General features: G+C 41.1%; 1 protein-coding gene across 4 annotated transcripts in view; it reads left to right on the forward strand.

Annotated features, from left to right (window-relative positions):
• CARMIL3 (capping protein regulator and myosin 1 linker 3) overlaps positions 1 to 18,538 on the forward strand; it is a 104,971-nt gene extending 86,433 nt beyond the window's left edge. The window contains exons 29-40 of one of the 4 annotated variants that reach the window (XM_089678182.1): positions 144 to 266; positions 1,199 to 1,262; positions 1,581 to 1,654; positions 3,336 to 3,433; positions 3,562 to 3,817; positions 6,894 to 6,983; positions 7,081 to 7,144; positions 7,394 to 7,476; positions 10,698 to 10,884; positions 11,181 to 11,270; positions 12,371 to 12,460; positions 18,340 to 18,538. In XM_089678182.1, coding sequence (XP_089534308.1) covers positions 144 to 266; positions 1,199 to 1,262; positions 1,581 to 1,654; positions 3,336 to 3,433; positions 3,562 to 3,817; positions 6,894 to 6,983; positions 7,081 to 7,144; positions 7,394 to 7,476; positions 10,698 to 10,884; positions 11,181 to 11,270; positions 12,371 to 12,460; positions 18,340 to 18,377 — 1,257 coding nt within the window. In that variant the 3' untranslated portion in view covers positions 18,378 to 18,538. Of the gene's footprint in view, positions 1 to 143; positions 267 to 1,198; positions 1,263 to 1,424; positions 1,655 to 3,335; positions 3,434 to 3,561; positions 3,818 to 6,893; positions 6,984 to 7,080; positions 7,145 to 7,393; positions 7,477 to 10,697; positions 10,885 to 11,180; positions 11,271 to 12,370; positions 12,461 to 18,339 lie in introns of all 4 variants that reach the window. The other 3 variants (XM_089678181.1, XM_089678183.1, XM_089678184.1) reach the window with 3 other exon arrangements.
• The last annotated feature ends 1,997 nt before the right edge of the window (positions 18,539 to 20,535 follow it).

Consider the following 20,535-nt stretch of genomic DNA (forward strand, 5'->3'; position numbering starts at 1 on the left):
ATGCTGACCTCTATAGCATGGCATATAGTAAGGGAGAGAACTCACATTCTGATTTATGAAATCAGAATCTTCTAAAAAAAAAAATCATTGGATCAGAAAAAAAAATGTGTCTCATTCTTTCTTTTTTCCATAAACCTTCACAGGCTCGTCACAGATCTCAGCTGCAGAGTATTATGGAAGAAGAGCAGAGGCTGATGGGATACCTCCCACAGACACCACCAAGGAATAAGCAGGAAACCCATGAAGGAGAGATGTATTCTAGTATAGTAAGTGGTTATGTCCATTTTCATTCCAATATGCAATACAGTTATGCTAATCTTCGTGATTTTTACTATCCGTAGCTTCACTTTTTTTAAGTCAACCGCTAACCAGCATATGTTTCTTTTATGATATCTATGAGCTGCACCTGGACAGATTGAGGTAACGGAGGAGTGCCGAGGATGGCAAAATTGGGCCTGGTATCAAGTTTTATCAAGCCCCAAGCCTTCATAAACTTTGGCATTCTCTGTCCTACTAATAACATTATGGTTCACTTTTCACCTCTCAGGCTGATATTCTATCAGTTGCATGTACTTCTCAGGACCTTATGTACTGGCCTTTAACACTTTACATTAAAAAAACATTAAAGTGGTATTAAAGCCCAAAAGCAAACATTTATTACTGTATATTGCAGCCTACCAATTCTTATATGTGATGGCTGTATTCGTTTTCCTTTTTAGACTTTATGTCTATTGTCTGTAATTCTATTGTTTTTCAACAGAACAAGCTATCCTGCAAATATAGCAGTTACAGGAGGCAAACCATTTAACACTTACAGGGGTGTTTTCAATGGTCAGATTTTATTTATCTTTGTAAAATCTTTATTCCAAAAGGAAAAAGTGTTTTCTGTAACATCTTAAAAATTGTTAGCTAGAGTTCAGCTTCAATTTGTTAGTTTATATAAATCTGCTAGTACACCTAACATTACCCTGCCCTCAGATTAAAAATGTTGCTGTCTGCTGTGCCCCATGTGCTCATTCATCCAGAGTAGGGGCGCTATAATGGAGGGGGTGAGTTACTGACCAGATCATCAGGTAAACACGAATGCAGCCACCACCATCTAATGATTAGTAAGCTGCAATATGTTACATTTTTGGTTCTGGGTTTAATCCTGCTTTAATTGCCCTCTCTCCTTATGTCCTTATTTGTATCTCTGCAGGATACCATGGTAATAAAGAAGCGTCTCCAAGGCAGGAAAATTCGCCCTGTGTCTGCATTTATCAGTGAGATCTCTGATATATATATTATTTCCAAGTTTTCACGCACAACGCTAACATAAACATTTCCATGCAACATGTTTTGTGGGAAACATCCCTTTATTGTTCAACTATAAAATCTTTCTGTTGTAGAATATTAACTAAATCTGTATGCCCCTCATTTGGTAGGTGTGAGTGAGCAGGAATTAAGCCCCAAGACACTAGATTTGGGGTCCCCTGGCTCCCGTGAACTCAATTCTCCACCTGCGCTCTCCTCATCCGCTAGCAGTCAGCTCTCTCGCTCTCTAAGCGTGTCACTAGAAGGTCTTTCTGAACTACCCACAGAAGGGAGTAAGCTGCAGCATCAAACCCGGGACAGGCCGAAGCAACAGTCACGTAGAGCGCCAGGAGGAGGAAAGGTGAGAGAAAGCTGGGGTTGAGGGCATAAAATCACTCTGAATAAAATATGTTCATATAAACCCACTCAAGTCATTCTTGAATATCATTATGGCTAAATAAGAGATTCAGCTTTTTAGTACTTGGACTGCAGAAATTATCCCTTACAAACTCTATAGGGTTCAGAGCATCAATGCATTTACTACCCTGGTTGTTTAATATCTCTGTTCATCAGAAAACATTCTAATCTAAAGCAATAACTGACCCGTGTATAGGCACCCTAAAGAAAAACGATACTTTGCTTATACATGGTCAGGTATGGAGGCTAAGTGACTGAACTGAGTCAATCGGTGCTGTCACAAAGGGAATCCATAGCCCTGTGTCTGCTATGACTCTGGCGACTCGTAGCTGTCATTTCAATACTGGTGACTGAACAGAACAGCATGGGAGAGAAAAGAATATAGGTGTTTATTGCTAGGGAAGTTTGCATTAAAGAGAACCTGTTGTTTAACACAGCATGGCAAAGTGGGCTTTTCCAGATTTTTTTTTTTTTTTATTCCACCTATGTGCATTGTAGCAGTAAAACCAAATTACCACTAAACCAAGCAGGTATTTTCTTGTTTACTCTTTTTATGAACTTGAAGCGCAACAGTTTTTTTTGGTTAGCTTTTTTTTGCTGTTACCATTCAGAAAATATTTTATCACTTAAGCCAGCCATACATGGATTGAAATTTGGTTCAGCAGGGACCATCTGAGATTTGATCCATGTATGAGCAGGCTGATTGTACCCAAATCAATCCATCAATCAACTAGGGAACAACCAGCCTGTTGGATTTTTTTACTTTGGATTACTGCCAGTGGCTATAGCCGCTAGCAGTAACCATTGTGTTCTGCCTGTCAGGAAGGCACCCTGCAACACCCCCCTTCCCCGTCGGCAGAACACAATAGCACTGCGGGAAGCATTCCCCCCATCAACATTGATTGTGTCGATGGGGGATTCAAACAATATTTTTTCCTTCCATCCAGGGTGGAAGGAAAGAAAATCGAGTAATCTATGGGCTGCTTAAGGCGATGCTGCTGGTCTTCTTCCATAAGTGACAGACATCTTACACATGAGAGTCACTGAGTTGAGTTTTGTTTGTATTAGACTCAGGTGTCCGTTTATGAACCAGCAGTAATAGATCGCTGCTCAGTTCTCCGGCATTCTCGGAGAACACAGTTCTCCTGTGAATGCAGTTTATGAAGCAGTTCTCCGAACGAAGGGAGAATGGTCTCCAAACGCTGGAGAACGGTCTACAAACTCTGGAAAAAGGCTGATTTTACTATAATCTCGTGAGATTACAGTAAAAGATCAGTTTACTAAACAGAGGTAAATTATCTCTGCTTAGTTTGCGGTCCCTCCGATTCTCCAGCTCTGGGCTGGAGAATCTGGAGGGAGAACACAGATCTCCAGTGAAGGGCTGACATGATCTCCTGAGTGTCATAAACTGTGAATGACCAGAGAATAGCTGAGATCCGTTGAATCGCAGCTATTCTCTGTGTCATAAACGGACACCATAATGTTTTAATCATACTATAGAACAACAATTACTTACTGTAATACTTACATAATACTGTTTTTATTTTTTGCATATAAAATGTCTACTTTAATAGACCTTGAGTAGTATGGTTATATAGGCAGGCTGATCATGTCTTTTAATTTAGGTGCGGGGCCCAGCTTCTGATTCTGAACGTCCTGATCCTGCCTTAGACGAGGGCCTTGATGAATTTTTCCATCGCACAGTGTTGACGCAGTCAAACAGGTGTTGTACAATATCCCTAATTCTGAAAATTCTGCATGTGTTGAAGTAGGGCTACAGCTATAGCTATGCCTTGCACTATGAAAATCATAGAACAGTGTTGTATCACCTGTCATTTTATGTCCCTTCAGTGTCTCTTCAGGTCAAGGTGATACAGATGCACCACCAAAAAGAAGGCGTCGCAGCCTGTTCCATTTCCGTAGAAGTCGGACCCCAAAGAGGGAACAAGACAGAGGGAGAATTGCTCCTCCCCCTTCCCCAGGTCCAGAAACATCAGATCATGTGAAAATTGAAGGATACCCAATAACAAATGGAACTTCTATCAGCAATGGAGCTGAAACACATAGTATTGGTGGAGTCAGGGGCTTACCTGGCCGAGGAACACCGGTAAGCAGCAGTTGACAAATGTACAAATATACACATAATAGGTCACAAGGAGGTTTCTACAAACCAATGTTAGATTATATTAGAATTCTGTATCTAACATAGCCAGTTTTATTTCTGGGAAAATGCTACTTTCACATTCCACAGAGGTGTTGTGAGTGTAGCTATCCTTTATTATAATACAGCAGCCTATGCCTTAAGTTTAATGCAACAACACAGTGGACCCAGACTTTGAGGATGGAAAAGCAGACAACAGTCACAGAAGACAACTGTAATATTGTACAAAAAATTCTGCAACACACTTACCAGCTTGCCTGCAAAAAAATGAGCCCTCTCTAACAGGTCATGCCATGCAAATTTATGTGAAAGCCACAGTGCCTCGACAAGACTCCTCCATACACTGCGGTCCTAACACTGGAGCTTTGACAGTCTCCAAGTTGAAACACATATAGCAGTGAATAAATTAAGAGCAGGTTTCCCTGTAATTGTGCCATTGGCATTCCATCATTCCTGGTCGACTGTACAAAACAGTCCCTGTTGAATACTGTGTTCAATGGAGGAATTGTTACACCAGACACAATGCATTAGTGCTAATATAACTGTACATAGTACAAAGTCTGGGACATTACACAAGGGGACCTGAATGCTACCACTGCCAAAACTGCCAATCCCTTTTGATACATATTATATTCATGTTACTAAGCAGTAATTAACTGACTTTGCAGGTGAAGAGCAGGCATTGATAGATAGTGTTAGTTTGTAAAAATCTTGCTACATTGCATATGCAACATGTAAACGTTAACTTTTGGAGAAGGTACCTGAGAGACTCATTGGAAGGCTTCTGCATTGCTCCTTGGGTGCAGTGGAGGGTTCTTCACCCCTAACCTTCCCAAAAGTTGACATTTGCATAGTGCAAGTGTATAATTTAGACAAACTAGCATTGCTGGTCTATCATCCTTTAACCTCTTGGCGCCGGTGCCTCCCGGCCCATTAAGAGTTTTCAGAAGCCGGGAGGCAGGGCGGGGTTTTAGGGTCATGTGATTCACCGTCACGGCGGTCACATGAATCGGAAAAGGTCCCGATCGAAAGGAGAGATCGGGACCTTTCCGGGAGTAGCGGACATATGTGCTGGGAGCGGGCAGGGCATACGCTCTCAGCACATACAGGTGAAACTCAAAAAATTAGAATATCGTGCAAAAGTTCATTTATTTCAGTAATGCAACTTAAAAGGTGAAACTAATATATGAGATAGACTCATTACATGCAAAGCAAGATAGCTCAAGCCGTGATTTGTCATAATTGTGATGATTATGGCTTACAGCTCATGAAAACCCCAAATCCACAATCTCAGAAAATTAGAATATTGTGAAAAGGTGCAATATTCTAGGCTCAAAGTGTCCCACTCTAATCAGCTAATTAAGCCATAACACCTGCAAAGGGTTCCTGAGCCTTTAAATGGTCTCTCAGTCTGGTTCAGTAGGAATCACAATCATGGGAAAGACTGCTGACCTGACAGTTGTGCAGAAAACCATCATTGACACCCTCCATAAGGAGGGAAAGCCTCAAAAGGTAATTGTAAAAGAAGTTGGATGTTCCCAAAGTGCTGTATCAAAGCACAATAATAGAAAGTTATGTGGAAGGGAAAAGTGTAGAAGAAAAAGGTGCACAAGCAGCAGAGATGACCGCAGCCTGGAGAGGATTGTCAGGAAAAGGCCATTTAAAAGTGTTGGGGACTTTCACAAGGAGTGGACTGAGGCTGGAGTCAGTGCACCAAGAGCCAACACACACAGACGGATCCTGGACATGGGCTTCAAATGTCGTATTCCTCTTGTCAAGCCGCTCCTGAACAACAAACAACGTCAGAAGCGTCTTACCTGGGCTAAAGAAAAACAGACCTGGTCTGTTGCTCAGTGGTCCAAAGTCCTCTTTTCTGATGAGAGCAACTTTTGCATCTCATTTGGAAACCAAGGACCCAGAGTATGGAGGAAGAATGGAGAGGCACACACTGCAAGATGATTGAAGTCCAGTGTGAAGTTTCCACAGTCTGTGTTGATTTGGGGAGCCATGTCATCTGCTGGTGTTGGTCCACTGTGCTTCATTAAGTCCAGGGTCAATGCAGCCGTCTACCAGGAGATTTTGGAGCACTTCATGCTTCCTTCCACAGACGAGCTTTATGGGGATGCTGACTTCATTTTCCAGCAGGACTTGGCACCTGCCCACACTGCCAAAAGCACCAAAACCTGGTTCAATGACCGTGGGATTACTGTGCTTGATTGGCCAGCAAAGTCGCCTGACCTGAACCCCATAGAGAACCTATGGGGCATTGCCAAGAGAAAGATGAGGGACATGAGACCGAACAATGCAGAAGAGCTGAAGGCCGCTATTGAAGCATCCTGGTCTTCCATAACACCCCAGCAGTGCCACAGGCTGTTAGCTTCCATGCCATGTCGCATTGAGGCAGTAATTGCTGCAAAAGGGGCCCAAACCAAGTACTGAGTACATATGCATGCTTATACTTTTCAGAGGTCCGATATTGTTCTATGTACAATTCTTGTTTTATTGATTGCATGTAATATTCTAATTTTCTGAGATTGTGGATTTGGGGTTTTCATGAGCTGTAAGCCATAATCATCACAATTATGATAAATCATGGCTTGAACTATCTTGCTTTGCATGTAATAAGTCTATCTCATATATTAGTTTCACCTTTTAAGTTGCATTACTGAAATAAATTAACTTTTGCACAATATTCTAATTTTCCGAGTTTCACCTGTATGTATTTTTTAACTGCACGCAAATATACGGCCGCTCGGCGTCAAGGCCCAGAAGCCGAGAGGCCGCATATTTGTGTGCGCTCGGCATCAAGGGGTTAAGAAGTGACAGGTTTATTTTATATCACTTCGCTGCCTGAAGTCTAAATTATATATTCCATCTTGTAGATTTCCTAGCACATATTAATATAAAAGTATTTTCACATACAGTATAGTAAACATTGAATGAACACATGAAAACTTTGAGAAACAATGATCAGTTGATCATGCTGTAATGAACAAATATTGGTTTAAATATCTGTTTTCAGTCCTGTGAGCAAAGGTTAGAGGAAGTACAACCAGCAAGAGTACGAGGCGTTCCACTTCCAGGGATGGATGGTGTCCGGCAATGGAAGGAGGTATGTCCAGGAGGGGCATTGTTAACTTTTCTTATGTTATGACATTTGTCCCCAGGAGTGCTTTATTGAGTTATAAAATTATACCTATAATTTTCAGATTGATGCACCAGGAAGTACTAACTGCGCTCCAGAGGACAGAAGACGCTCTTCTGGGGATGGGGGTAAATATTTATTACACCCTATGTTCTCTATCAGTACTTTTCCATAATTCTAAAATCTCATTATCTCTTCCCCATGAGCAATTCAATCCATGCTTGCTCTGTCTTTTTTCTGGTGTTTCTCCCCACCTATTTTCCACTGTCTATGTGCTTCCTCTCTGTATGTGCAATGTTTCCCTCTCTGCCTTTCCCTACACTTCCCCTTCCTTTTTCTTCTCTCTCTGTCTCTCGCTCTCTCTCTCTGTCTCTCAGAGGAGGGTGCTACGTTTGAGGACAGACAGCCTTGTTTTTCCAACGGAGACAGGAACAATCAGAAGAATTTATCAAGAGAAGAGGTAATCCTAACATTGAAAGCTTTCCAGAGTCTGGGAAATAAAAGGGAAGAGGTAGTGACCCAAAATAATAGAAAGCAAGGAAGCCATCAGATATACAGAATATTTTTTGTGTGCATTGGCTAATCCAGATAATTGTTCATTTGTTATTCACTATTAGTGGAAGAAACTGCAGCAATTTATTATGATATCAAATCTGTAAAACTGAAATGAAATATGTTGCATGTAATTATACAATTAAAGACTTTGGTAGTTCTAAAAAAATCAAACCTTAAAATAAACTATATACAGGCAGTAACACTGAATTTCCTAATAAAAATGCTTGATATATAAGAAAAATACAAAAAAGTAATGAAATGAATGTTTTTTTTCTATTTTAGATCTGTTTTGGCCACTCCATGCTAGTGGGAGGGGTGACTGTAAAGAACAAGTGTAGACTGAAAAGGCAAAGAAAATTATGGTGTTAGTTAGAATTTGCATTTGATTGTCATGCAAAAGCTTCAATGCTTAATTTAGACATACTGCATGATTTAAAAAACAAAACAAAAATAACCCATGAATGTAGCATTATAATGAGACCCTGAACACTTCTTTATTCTGGAGATGTGTATTTGTTCACTCCACAAAAATCATAACAACTCTTTTATTGCTTTGGCAGGAGATTGGTGCTTTGTTAAGTTAACAGACATTAGTCTGTGAAAGTAATTTTAGAGGTACCAACAGTATATGACTGGCATCTGAATCAGTCTCTCTAAGGAAAAAACTGATTGGCTGGGCTGGATTTGGCCAGATATTAGATATGAGATAACACTAGTGTGTGCTTATACTCAATGCACCGAACATGCATAAATATGCAAGATGAGCATACATGTCTATTCTTTAATCAGTAAAAAAAAATATTGCTCAGGGGTCCACAGCTGACTACCATCTGGTTTGATTAATCACACTGCTATACCATTTTTGTATGTTAAATGTGACATGTTAAAAGACAGCACATGTGTTAATATTGTTTGATTTATTAGTGGAAAAAGTTGTGGGTGTAATTAATTTCTGTGCAAATTTAACACCTGATTCATAGTGCATTTTAACTAGGTAAAAAGGATTAATGTGTGCTTTAAGATCACTTTAGCTTTCCATCTACTTCAAACATGCCATGTTACAGTAGGAAGGCTATGCCTAAATTGTTCCTATGGGTAACTAATATGTGTAGCAGATACTGCTTCCTTTTATTAGGAATTCAAGCCTTGTTGTCTGTAGCCCTCCTGAAGTGCCTGTGCAAACAGAAACTTTCTCAAAGTCGCTGTTTGCATAAGCATGTGCATGTCCATCTGCACCACACTTGGAAATTCCAGTGCCTGCAAATAGTTCACCCGGGCACCACTGTGGAATGAAGTCAAGGGCATACTTACTCTCCAGTAAAGGACGTGGAGACAATGAGGGAATGGGGAAACAAAGGGTGGGGAAAGACTCATCTCATTAAAAAAATCTAAAAATGTAATTAAAGGAAAGAGATGTCTTCATAACTTTTACTTTCAGCTATCATTTATTTTAACACTTTTATGGATGGAAAATGCCAGTCTGGTACACTAGGCATGTGAGTTGGTATCCTATGGCAAGGAGGTAATAAATGTATGCCCCTTCCCCACCATGCATATCCAAGCCCGCTTGTCCTTGAAAATCGAAGGATTGCTTGAAAAGTAGTCCCTAAAAAGTGGCACTTCTTCCAAAACATACATGCTTTTTGCCAATGGACTCCAATTCTGGCACCAGAAAAGTGATTCAGACATGAATAGAAGCACTAATGTGCAACCTGCTTACTCAGTGATCTAGTAAAGAGTTCTTACCTGTTAAACGTTGTTGCCAAAAACACAAAGAAACTCTCAATCCTTCTTTTAAAAAAATATTTTAAAAATTATATATTTAGTTTAATCTATGCAACATCATCTGGCACATCACTTGGGCTCCTCTTTTATCAGAACCCAGGCTAAGGTACGTATCTAGAAACACCATTCTGGAGGTGAGGTGATCCTGGCCAGTGATTGCTGCTCAGGTTTCCTGTGGACATCACTATACCAGACCATATCTGTGTGCAGGACATTTGGTTGTGTCTTTGGCACTACAGGTGTTTGCATAGCAAAGGTTGCAACCTACTTAACACATACGGGAGAGGTAGGTGGTTTACCCTATGCAGGGTACCTCTTCTTGGGCACAAGAAGTACAGAAGAATCTGAGCCTGTCAGTATCAGGCAACATTACTTATTTATGAACCATTCTCATATCATCTCCAACTGATGAATGCATGCTGCACAATATCAGCATGGCAGCTTTGGGGATTGACATTGCTTACTGTCCAGCCACAGAGATACCTTTTTTCCTTCCTTGAGTGCCAGACTGGTAACTTAAGTATTTAGAGCTACAATCTTAACAAAAAATATGATGATAGAATAATAATTATATTACTTTATAGAATAATAGCACTTAGTGCTGATTCTACAAAAACAGTATTTATATAGCATGCCACTGGTCTTTAGTGGTCACCCCCCCTTGTGTTTATGGCTACCTTTACAATTATTCTGATGAATTCTTCTGAATTTTTATGGTTCAAAAATCTGTTTCTGTGCAATGCAGTGCAGTGTTAACTCATTTTACACATTAGCGCCTAATCATACAGCCTATGAATTATGTAATCAATGCTATGATTAAGCATTAATGTGTGAGGGGCTTTGTGTATCCTTATACTGCACCACTGTTGTTTCAGTCAACTTACCAAACAAGCAGATATTGGAATGCAGATGCAGTTTATTTTATCTGATTTTTGCTGTGGGCTAAAAAAACGGCTTTGAACTGCACCCATTCTAGCTCTGTAGCAGAACTAAGTTGAGCAGTAATTGATTCTGTGTTCTTTCAAGTTAAAGTTGTTTATGTAAACTTCTTTGTTGAAGCATTGAAAAAGTAGGGACCATTTGGCAGTAAAAAGTGTGATGTTGGGGTAATTTACCATAAAGAATCTAATTTGGATTTTCATGTTGTCAATGTATCTTTTGCGTCTTGCATGTTACTATAAAAAACAGAAAATTTCACTAGTGTGTTATTAACAGAACTTGAGTGATGGGGTAGTTTAATCGAAATTACTTTAATATGAAGCAATCTGTCCCCTAAATAACAGGGTAACAGAGAATGTTTACTTCCCATTCACTGCACATTCCCGTCCCTTGTTTTTCCAGGGGGGTCTTACTGTTTCCTGCCCCCCTTCTGCAGAACTGCGGCCAATTGCTGCCCCACGGGGTAGGAAAGTGTCTTGTGGGGGGGGGCAAGGTGATACCGAATGTCCGGAAGAGGCGAGGAAGGAAATACCAGTGCCCAGACCAAGAATCAGAGAACCTGTGAAAGAGGCGACCCCCCCAGCGGGAGGTGGGAACAGCCCATTGCAAAGACTACACAGCATGCAGTGCACACTCTCTCACCCACGTTTACCCAAGTCTGCATTTTTGCTGCCTATATTTGTTACCGCTTTCTCAATTTTGGTTTGTAAATGCATTCAGCCTCGCTGTTTATCTCTACATTTTGCATTTGTTTTCATTTCTGACATTTGCTATCCATTATATTTTGCTATTCGTGTGCCCTCTCTCTTTCCATTCTACTGTGACTTACAGCAACCCTTGCTCTGTAATGTAATCCCTTACTTTTTTAAAAATGCTTTCATTTAGATGGTGCGCCACCAGTGCGTAGGCCTCCTCTTAAGCCTCAGCGATCCCGAAGGATGCAGTCATGTGATTCAGCTGAAGCACCAACTTCTGGTGAGATCTTTTTATAACATAAGAATAAACATAATAATGTACACTCAGAAATCACATGATTCCAGCTCACTGTATAATAACAAAATTGTTTTAAAATAATTATGTTTGGGTCAAGCCAAACATCACTGATACAGACATATGAAAACAAGAAGAAAAAGGAAAATTGTCCTTCATAGTTCAGTAACTGGACCTATAAAATGAATTTGGTTTTTCTTGGCAACGCCGTAATCAAACGTGTTTGATTAGGGCACACCAATGAATTTGCTATAACCCCCATATATCCTTCAACGTATATTTACTTTTCCTCCACTCCCCCAATGCTCCTTTCACAACCTAAAACCAAAGAAATACCTTGTACTTCTGGGTATAGAGAAACATGTGATTAACTCCATATGACAGCACTGGGCCAATCAGCGCTATGATATGAAAAATTTACTCCAGTGACTTTTCTGAGAGAGGACTTTCCTTTATCTCCCAGCATTGGTCAAGCACAGCACAGGTTCACTGTAATTAGCTATGACTTTTAGCTTACAGAGGACTTTCCTTTATCTCCCAGGATTGGCCAAGTGCTGGTTTACTGTAATAAGCTACCTCGGCCATTGTATCTTCATAGCACTAAGCTAGTCTGGGTGGGCAATTAGGAAAAGAATAATTAGGAATTAGGAAGAATTAGGAAAAGTAACATAACTAGACTGAGATATAAGAGACACTGTTACCTTGCCCATTTAGAGCAAAGTGGCAATGTCTCTGTAAAGGGCTGACCTCCAAAGGCCTAATGTTTGCCAGCACTCCGTCTCTGCTCCTGCCTCTGTCACCACCTGCAGTAAAATGTCTAGTGTCGGCAGGTTTCAGATGTTAAGGGGAGCAGACACGTCATATGACAGTGCTCAGTCCTGGTGGTTGGCTGCTAGATCTGAACACTGTCACATACTCCTCTGTACTGGGAAAAGTATTGGATATTCTCACAGAAGCAGGAGAGGTGAGGGAGCTCTGGCAATGTATCAGAGGTAAATTACGGTAACAGTGTCTCTTTAAGTATGAGGGCATTTATTCCCTGTATTTTATTATATAGAGAGATTAGCTATGATATTTTGTTCTAGTGGCTGGAACAGGTATTACACTGCAAACAAATGAACAGAAAATGCCTCAGACAGGTGATGCCTTGCAACGTGGACTACGCCACATGGCTGGTAAGTTCTAAGCCTACTTAAACGTAAACAGACTCGCCGATAAAAACACTTAAGCCAGGTAAGGTTTAAAGCTATTATTAAAAAAGACCTGCATGCTGCAAGTAGTGTACAGTTCCAGCTCACTCTTTGTCCACAGAGCCTTCAACCTCAGCACACAATCTACCTTGTGTGCTGGGGATGGTGGTAGAAGGAACAACAGTCCACCCCCCATGCAGCAAACATTAGTTCCATTTAAACAGAACATAGCAAATTTGTTCAATATGTGCCTTGCTAATCAAACATTGAATACATTCAAAGCAACATTATCAAAGTAGTAATAAAAATCATTATGACAGAGTTTAATTTATAGTGACCCTGTTGTAAAAAAGAAAAAAGAAGATTCTTCTGAGGAGAAGATATATTTACCTGTCCCTGTTATCTGTCTTCAGTAGTTGTAGTTTTTGGGGCATCCACTTCATCGTTATGCACTCCTGCGACCTATTTTTAGCTGACAGCGGGCTAAAGCCCGCTGTTGGCTGACATCACTCAGCTGATCCAGGCTCTGGAAAGATCCTGACTTTAAAGTCGGGATTCACCAAGATGCCTGAACCGACAGCTGGCTCCGCTGCTCAGCGAGCTGCTGAGAGTCTGAGCCAGCCGCGCCACCCAATCCAGTGAGAACTGGAAGGGCAGAGCAGAGAGCTGGTGACTGACAATGGTCTTTGAGCACTCAGTCCTCAGTCTTAGAAGCAGTAGGGGACAGATGAAGCATTGGCAACCTATAGTTTTTTAAAGAACCCCATACTTCTCTTTTAAGGGACACAAGATGTATTCAGTTACATACAGTTATGCAGCTGTCTGAAGTGGAGACAAGGCAAAGCCTTGGACACTAAACATGGATTCCACTGTCAAGCAGAAGCTGGTCCATCCTGTAAGATGTTCTCTGAGCACAGGTCTCTGCATTAGAAGCTCTCGTAGATACCCTCAGTGTAACGTGAGTTAGCCACAGAGTGCTTTACAGGTCTTCCCACTGGGAGGATTAAAGGTGCCTGGACGGGGCATGTCCCCTGGATACTACCTAGTTTTGCCATTTACTTGGCAGGGACCAGAAGTTGACTCAAGACCACTGCTACAGTAAGTGTGGACTTTGCCCTTATCAAAACCTGGTAGTATCTTAATTGCTCCTAGAGTCCTCTAAGCGGCTAACTTGGGAGCGTGGGCTGTGACACTTTTGGTTGCATGCCAGCAATTGTAGAAGGCATTTTGAACATGTGCCTCCACTAAGTCTGCACAGTCTGTTTTTAATTTGGAACACTATGAATACGCGTGCCATTTTCTTAGATTGTGAAGGACTCTCAGCTAGTCTCTGGATATTGCTCCCTGTTTTCTCCTCTGTGGCATCCTACAATCCTCAGGACATGTATTGTTCTCCCTGCTGTCTACAGTGACAAGGTCACAGATGGCATGGGCCCTACAGGTGCTTGTGAGTGTCCGCTTGAGGGAATCCCTCATTTACATCAGTATGATCATAAGTAGCAAAAGGGCAGCAATCCTGCAGGCCTTGCCTGTTTATAATCCACTGACAGTTCTGGGGTGGATTGTAATATTGCATTGGAGGGACCTGACACCAATAGCCTGGACTACTGTCCCATGCCTGCGTTGCAGCACTCCTCAGTCTTTTTTTAACCTCTTCAAGGGTAACTTCCCATTCCTTTTTATCCAGGGAGGAGTTCTCATCTACTGTGTCTGGGTTTATGGTGAGAATTTCAGCCATGTTTGCTGACTCAGAATGCAGGGGCCGCAAGTGTCCATTCACAGACATCACTCTAACACTTAAGGATACCATTTTGGTCCTTAGTGATGCAGTACATGTGTCTGGGCTTGGCACGGCCTGTGTCAGCCATACCTAAGGTTACCAGCCTAGGTTGTTTTAAAGGTCCCCAGCCTGTTGAAATCTTTTATGTACACTCACTATTTCAATCTGTTTTATGCTGTAATTATCCTACTCCAGAGAAAGTCTTCTCCCAATTGTTTTGCTCAGCAATATCCCATTGAGGGATTCCTTAAAAAATGGGCCATACCTATAGTGGATCTGGCTATTTACTGTCTTAACAAGACTTTGATTGTCCCTGTTGAGGACATGCTAGTTCTTAAAGATCTGGTGGCCGAAACTCTTAAAAACCTATTCCAAGGCCTTTCTCCCTCACAGGCCCTGCCCTGCAACTGTCCATTGCTACAATGTCCCTCTGTCAGACCTTGGTTAGTTCGTCCAAGGATATATCTCAGGGCCCTGGATCTATCTTAATTGATCCCTCTGTCCTTCAACAGTTGGAGCTCGTGCTGGTTGTTCTGTTCTACTGTGCTGATGGATAGATGGATATTATGCGCCTATTATCCAAAATGAGTCTTCTTTTGGTACACATGTGGACGACCCTTTGGCTCAAATGCTGGTCTGTGGAACAGCAGTGCAGGAAAACAAATATTGAGCAGGCTTTTTATGGGGAATGCCACTTTGGTGAATCTCTAGACTCCAGAGAGAAGAGCACCGTCTTACCCCAACAAAAGAACTCTAACATCTATCTGGGAACTTCTCTAAATCAGAGGCTAAGGGGGCCTCAAAATTCAAGGCAAGTCCTGGACTTCCAAGTCCTCCAAACGAATGAACAAGTCCTCCCCGCAATAAAGGGATGCCCCCACTTATCAGAGTGGAGGGACGTCTGTCGGCCTTTGCAGCCACCTGGTCCCAGGATATTTCGGACATCTTGGTGCAGAACATGGTATGCTACATGCTAGAATTTTGGTCTTTACCTCTGCCCTGTTTCATGTTGTTAACATCCCTACAAAGGCTAGCAAAACTCCATCCTGCTCAGGCATAGTTCCTTTCTCAAGGGGTCATAGCCAGTGTGCCCAAAAAGGAAACGTTCAAGGGTTTCTACTCAGATATATTGATTGTTCCCTAAGTTGACAGTTCCCTTTCACCCCAATCTAGATCTAAGGGTTCTCAACATTTTCCTTAAAGTTCAAAGTTCTGAATAAAATCTACAATGTCAGTCTTTGGCTCCCTTTACCCAGGTGACATTTTAGCCTCTGTGAACATCAAAGATGCCCACTTGCATGTTCCCATCTTTCCAGGGAATCAATGCTCATTTTGCTGTGAGCTCTCAACATTATCAATACATTGACCTTCCCTGAAGTGTATCCACAACACCACAGGTTTTTACCAAGGTGCTAGCCCCTGTATTTGCCCTGCTTTTTGCTTGATGTATTCCCATAGTGCAGTGTTTCTCAACTCCAGTCCTCATGGAGCCCCAACAGGTCATGTTTTCAGGATTTCCCTCAGATGAAACAGCTGTGGTAATTACTAAGGCAGTGAAACTGATCAAATCACCTGTGCAAAATAATGGAAATCCTGAAAACATGACCTGTTGGGGGTCCATGAGGACTGGAGTTGAGAAACACTGCCATAGTGGGATATCTTCAACTGAGGGAACAGTCTGTAGAGGCTCTGTCATTCTATGTCTATGAGGCTGTTCAAACCCTGAAAAGGTTTGGGTGGATCATGGAAACAGAGCTGGAAATGACTAACTACTGCTTGGAGTATCTAGGCATTCTCATGGATACTTCCCTATTCAAGGACTTCCTTTAACAGGAAAAGCTCCATAGAAAAGGTCCATATACCCAATTTTACTACAGACCATTTCAGCTCAATGTCCTAGCTGCATGGGACAAGAAAGCTCAGTCTCTGGACCATCGCTCTCACCTGAACCTCAAGACCAGGCTTTCCCTGGACTAGCCCTGGAGTCATGAAAATACTTTCTCTGACCAGTTCCTATAACGAATGCCAGCCTTTTGGACTAGGGAGGATTCCTGAACACCCTTACGGTGCAAAGAACTTGGTCGCTGGAGGAATCCTGGTTGCCAATGAACATTCTGGATCTGAAATTCAGTTTTCCCTTTAGCTCTGAACCTCTCAACTGAAAGGCATCAAACTGGAATTCAGTCAGACACTTCCAGAGCAGTGGCTTATATCAAGCAAAAGGAAGGAACCAGAAGCTTCACAGCTCAAAGAGTTGTTGATCAGATTTTGGCATGAGCAGAACTGTATGTTCTAGTTCTGTCCCCTCTACACATTTCAGGCCTGGAAAATTGAAAGACAGACTTCCTCAGCCATCAATGTCTGTGACCAAAATTGTCTCCAGGTCCAGAGATCCTCTAGCCTTCGCTAGAGTGAATGCTATGGTGACTTTATGGATCAGTTTAACCTGATCTACACTTTTCTCTCTGAAACTCCTTATTCGCCTGCTCCATATGGTCTAGATGAAGGGCATTTCATTGATTCTCATTGTATCAAACTGACCTCTTGGCACTTGGTACTTGGACTTCGTCACATGTCTGGCAGAGTCTCCTTGGGTCTTCTAAGATCACTTAGATCTTCTGTCCCAAAGACCAGTTTACCATACTGCTCCTCAGTTGCTGGCTTTAATGGCCCAGCTGTTTAAACATAGGTTCTGAAATACATGGGCCTAATCTGGTTCAGATTTACCTATGCTCTTAAAAGCTAGGAAGTAAACTTCTCGCTAAGTCTATTATTGCATATGGAAAGCATTTTTCCCGTGTATAAGGTGAGGAATTTCCAATTCAGGAATTTCTTAGTGTGATGATTATTCTGTCTTTTCTCCAGTCTCGTCTGAATCAACATCTGGCCTTGAGTACCATCAAGTTTCAAATCTTGGCCCTAGTGATTCTATTTCAAAGACTGCTTGTCTCTAACTCTTTAGTAGAAGTCTTTGTGCAGGATGTCATATGTATTGTTCCCCTGTATGTTCCCCAGTGATTTTGTGGGATCTCAGCCTGGTTCTGTTGGTTCCCCCAGAAGCAATCCTTTGAACCTGTCAGGGTTATTCCCCTGTCTACTATCACTCACAAGGCTGCCTTTCTCCTTGCCATCACCTCTGCAAAGAAACTTTCTAAGCTGATGTACTTAACCTGCAAGGAACCCTTTCTTCTGCTATATAAAGATAAGTTTGTTTGGAGACCGAAGGCCTTTTTTCTTTCCAAGATGGTTTCCTCTTTCCACCTTAAAAAATACATTGCACTCCTCTCTCTATGATCCACAACATTCCAAGATTTTCCTTCACTATCTGAATATGGTATATGTATTAGAGTGTATCTTTCAGCTTCAGCCTCTTTCAGACAGACTGACCTTTTTTTTTCATCATTCCTGAGGGTCTTCTTAGAGGACAGCCTACTACTTATTCCACTATCCCCAGGCTGATTCCCCAGCTCCTCATTTGAGTCTATAGATGTAAGACCAAGGTTCCACCTTTCCCTTTTAGCACTCTACTAGAGCAGTTAGTGCTTCATAGTATTTCAGCATTAGACATCTGTTTCATCGCTTTTTTAGGTTTTACCAAGTGGGTGTTCAGGCCTTATCTGATGTCAGCTTTGGTCGTAAGGTTCTTCAGGTGACTCTGTAAGTTCTACTGAGTCCCTTTTGTTAACCTGTTTCTCACGTGGGCCTGTTAGCACTTTGTTGCGTTGCCAACCCATCAGGTGGAATGCTTTTGGATGTCCCTAGGTTGCTTAATGCATACCTGAAAAACAATATCTTAAAATACGATTTTAACCATAAAACAATTTGCATTTTGTCTTACAAAAAATTTACTATTCAACCCTTCTCCAAACAATCCTAGAGCAACATATAGTAGACAAAGTAGTATTTCCCTTTCAAATCCTATAATCTCCCCCCCAGTATACACTTTGACTGTGAATTTCAGAAGCAAAAGAGTGTTCATATTCAGAGTGGCAACAAGAATGCAAAAACAATAAATGCAAAATATACGGTATTTTGTGTATGTGAAATGAATGTTATTGCACTGATGTATATATTTTCATTGCAGAAGCCAAAGAGAGAGATGCAAAGAGTCTGCCTTTATAAGCTTGACTCCACCATCTGGAAAACTTGAAGTGTGACTTATTGGAAATCTGCCTGTGAACACACCATACAGAGTGCCCAACCTTAGTCAAGGTTGCACTGAGAGGCCTATAACATATGACTGTGCATTTTCAGCACCTAATAAAACTTTAAACCTTGATAAATGGTTGTTTTCTTGTATACCTAATATGTACAAAAGATGGTTTAGCGACAGGAAATATTACTGCTTTTAGATTGATAGAAGGTGTTTTCCAAGAGTTGGAGATTGTTTAAGTCAAACAGAGTCCTAGGTAAGCTTCCTTGCACACTGGTGTGTTACTGCATTGGCTACAACTGCTCCTGGGCCTAAGTCATGGGGTGCAACCACAATTGCTATATCTCTTTATTTATCTTTATTATATGTGTTGAAATAATGTGTACAGAATAAAGCAGCCTTTTCTTTCCTTCTGATCCTTTTATCTCTTATCTGCTAATTAGGCTTCTAAGGATTGAGATAGGTGGATTTGTTTTTGTTAAAAATTAGCATCTAAGTTCTGAACAAGGCAGATAAAGAAATCTGGATTCAAGACAAAGAGACTGACTCATTTAAACCCCAACCCTCTGTTTGCAGATATAATGAAACATTTTTTAGTATTTATGCTTATGGGGGAACTTATGCGTTGTACTCTTTTTCCTAGGTTGTAGAACATTCACAATTTTTAAGACACTTCAAAGAAATATTAAACTGAAGCAGCAGTTTATAGGGTCATTTGGAAGTGGAGTGCCATGGTAAAACATGGATGTGGCTAAATAGAGGTTTTATGGGGTGTGGCGAAACAATGATAGTCATTGATAAGATTAGTCATAAACTTAAAATAGGAATATCAAGAAAAGAGAAAACCTGCACTGCCCCAAAATACACTGTATTATGTACACGGTATGTAAAGGCAAAAACTTTTTAAATCTGAGATAGAATTGTGAAATGTTAAGATACTCTGTCAAGTTTTTATTACTGTCTGTGTCCCTACCGGTGAAATTTACTTCTTTTTGTCTTGCTGATTATTGTCACTGAGACAGAAAATGAGTGGAAATCCATCCAATTTAGAGTTGTCAACACAGGAAGAAGGGCCAGTAAATTTTCCAATGCGGACAAATGTTCTGATGTCTAAGAGGCAAATTCCCTTCATATCGGGGAGGTTTCCTCACATTTCCAGTTGCAGCTTCAGGATGGGAAGTGAGGGAAACCATCTCACTGGGAAGCATACAGCAAACATGGGTTTCTGTATTCTATCCAAAACTACAAAAACGCTTTACCTTGACATACACTACAAGAACAAAAATTCAGGACTGGTAATGTGCGAGAATTTGAACATCTTGTACTGTTCAAGTGTATGTATAATGAAAACATTTTGCTGCCTTCACTGCCTCTCTGGAGATGCAACAGAAAACTGAAAAAAATCTCCCCAAAGTGAAGGGAATTCTTATCTTAGATAGTTGTCACCAGGATAGGTGTTCCCCTTGGATAATTTTACCTTTAACTTGTCCTCTCTTGACAACTTTAAAATTTTGGATCTCCCCTTATTTTCAGTCTCACTGACAGCAGTCACCAGAAGAAAAAGAGGGAGAATCACCTTATCAGGTATAAAAACAACAATTTGATCTTAATAGAGATCTAACCCGTTCCTACTTGGTACAAAACAAAAACAAATTTGCCTGTGCATACACTTTATAATATTAAAATACAGCAAAGTTATCTGTGGAATATCTATATTTCCACTCTTATTTAGTTTTACTTAGTATGGAGATGTAAGTTAAAGTGTGAGTTTGAAAGAGGACCTAGTTGATGGAGAGTGTGATAAGGCTGAAGCATTATGGGTGGAACTGCATATGGGGGAGCGCACTACAAAGGTAATCATTGGAGTTTGTTATAGGCCACCCAGTGTTAATGAGGAGGTTGAGACTCCGCTCCTTGCACAGATCGAAAGGGCTGCAAGGACCGGGACAGTAATAACGGGGGATTTTAACTACCCGGAAATTGACTGGAGTAATAGCACTGCAGGAACAGATAAAGGGCAAAAATGTATAAATCTACTACAGTTCATAGAGGCCCCAACTAGGAATGATGCTCTGCTGGGCCTGGTAATCTGAAACCATGCAGAGCTTATTATTAATAATGTCCATA

The sequence above is a fragment of the Staurois parvus genome, unplaced genomic scaffold (assembly GCF_062004578.1).
Source record: "Staurois parvus isolate SC_StPar_1 unplaced genomic scaffold, SC_StPar_1.0 ptg000199l, whole genome shotgun sequence".
Classification (NCBI taxonomy): Eukaryota; Metazoa; Chordata; class Amphibia; order Anura; family Ranidae; genus Staurois; species Staurois parvus.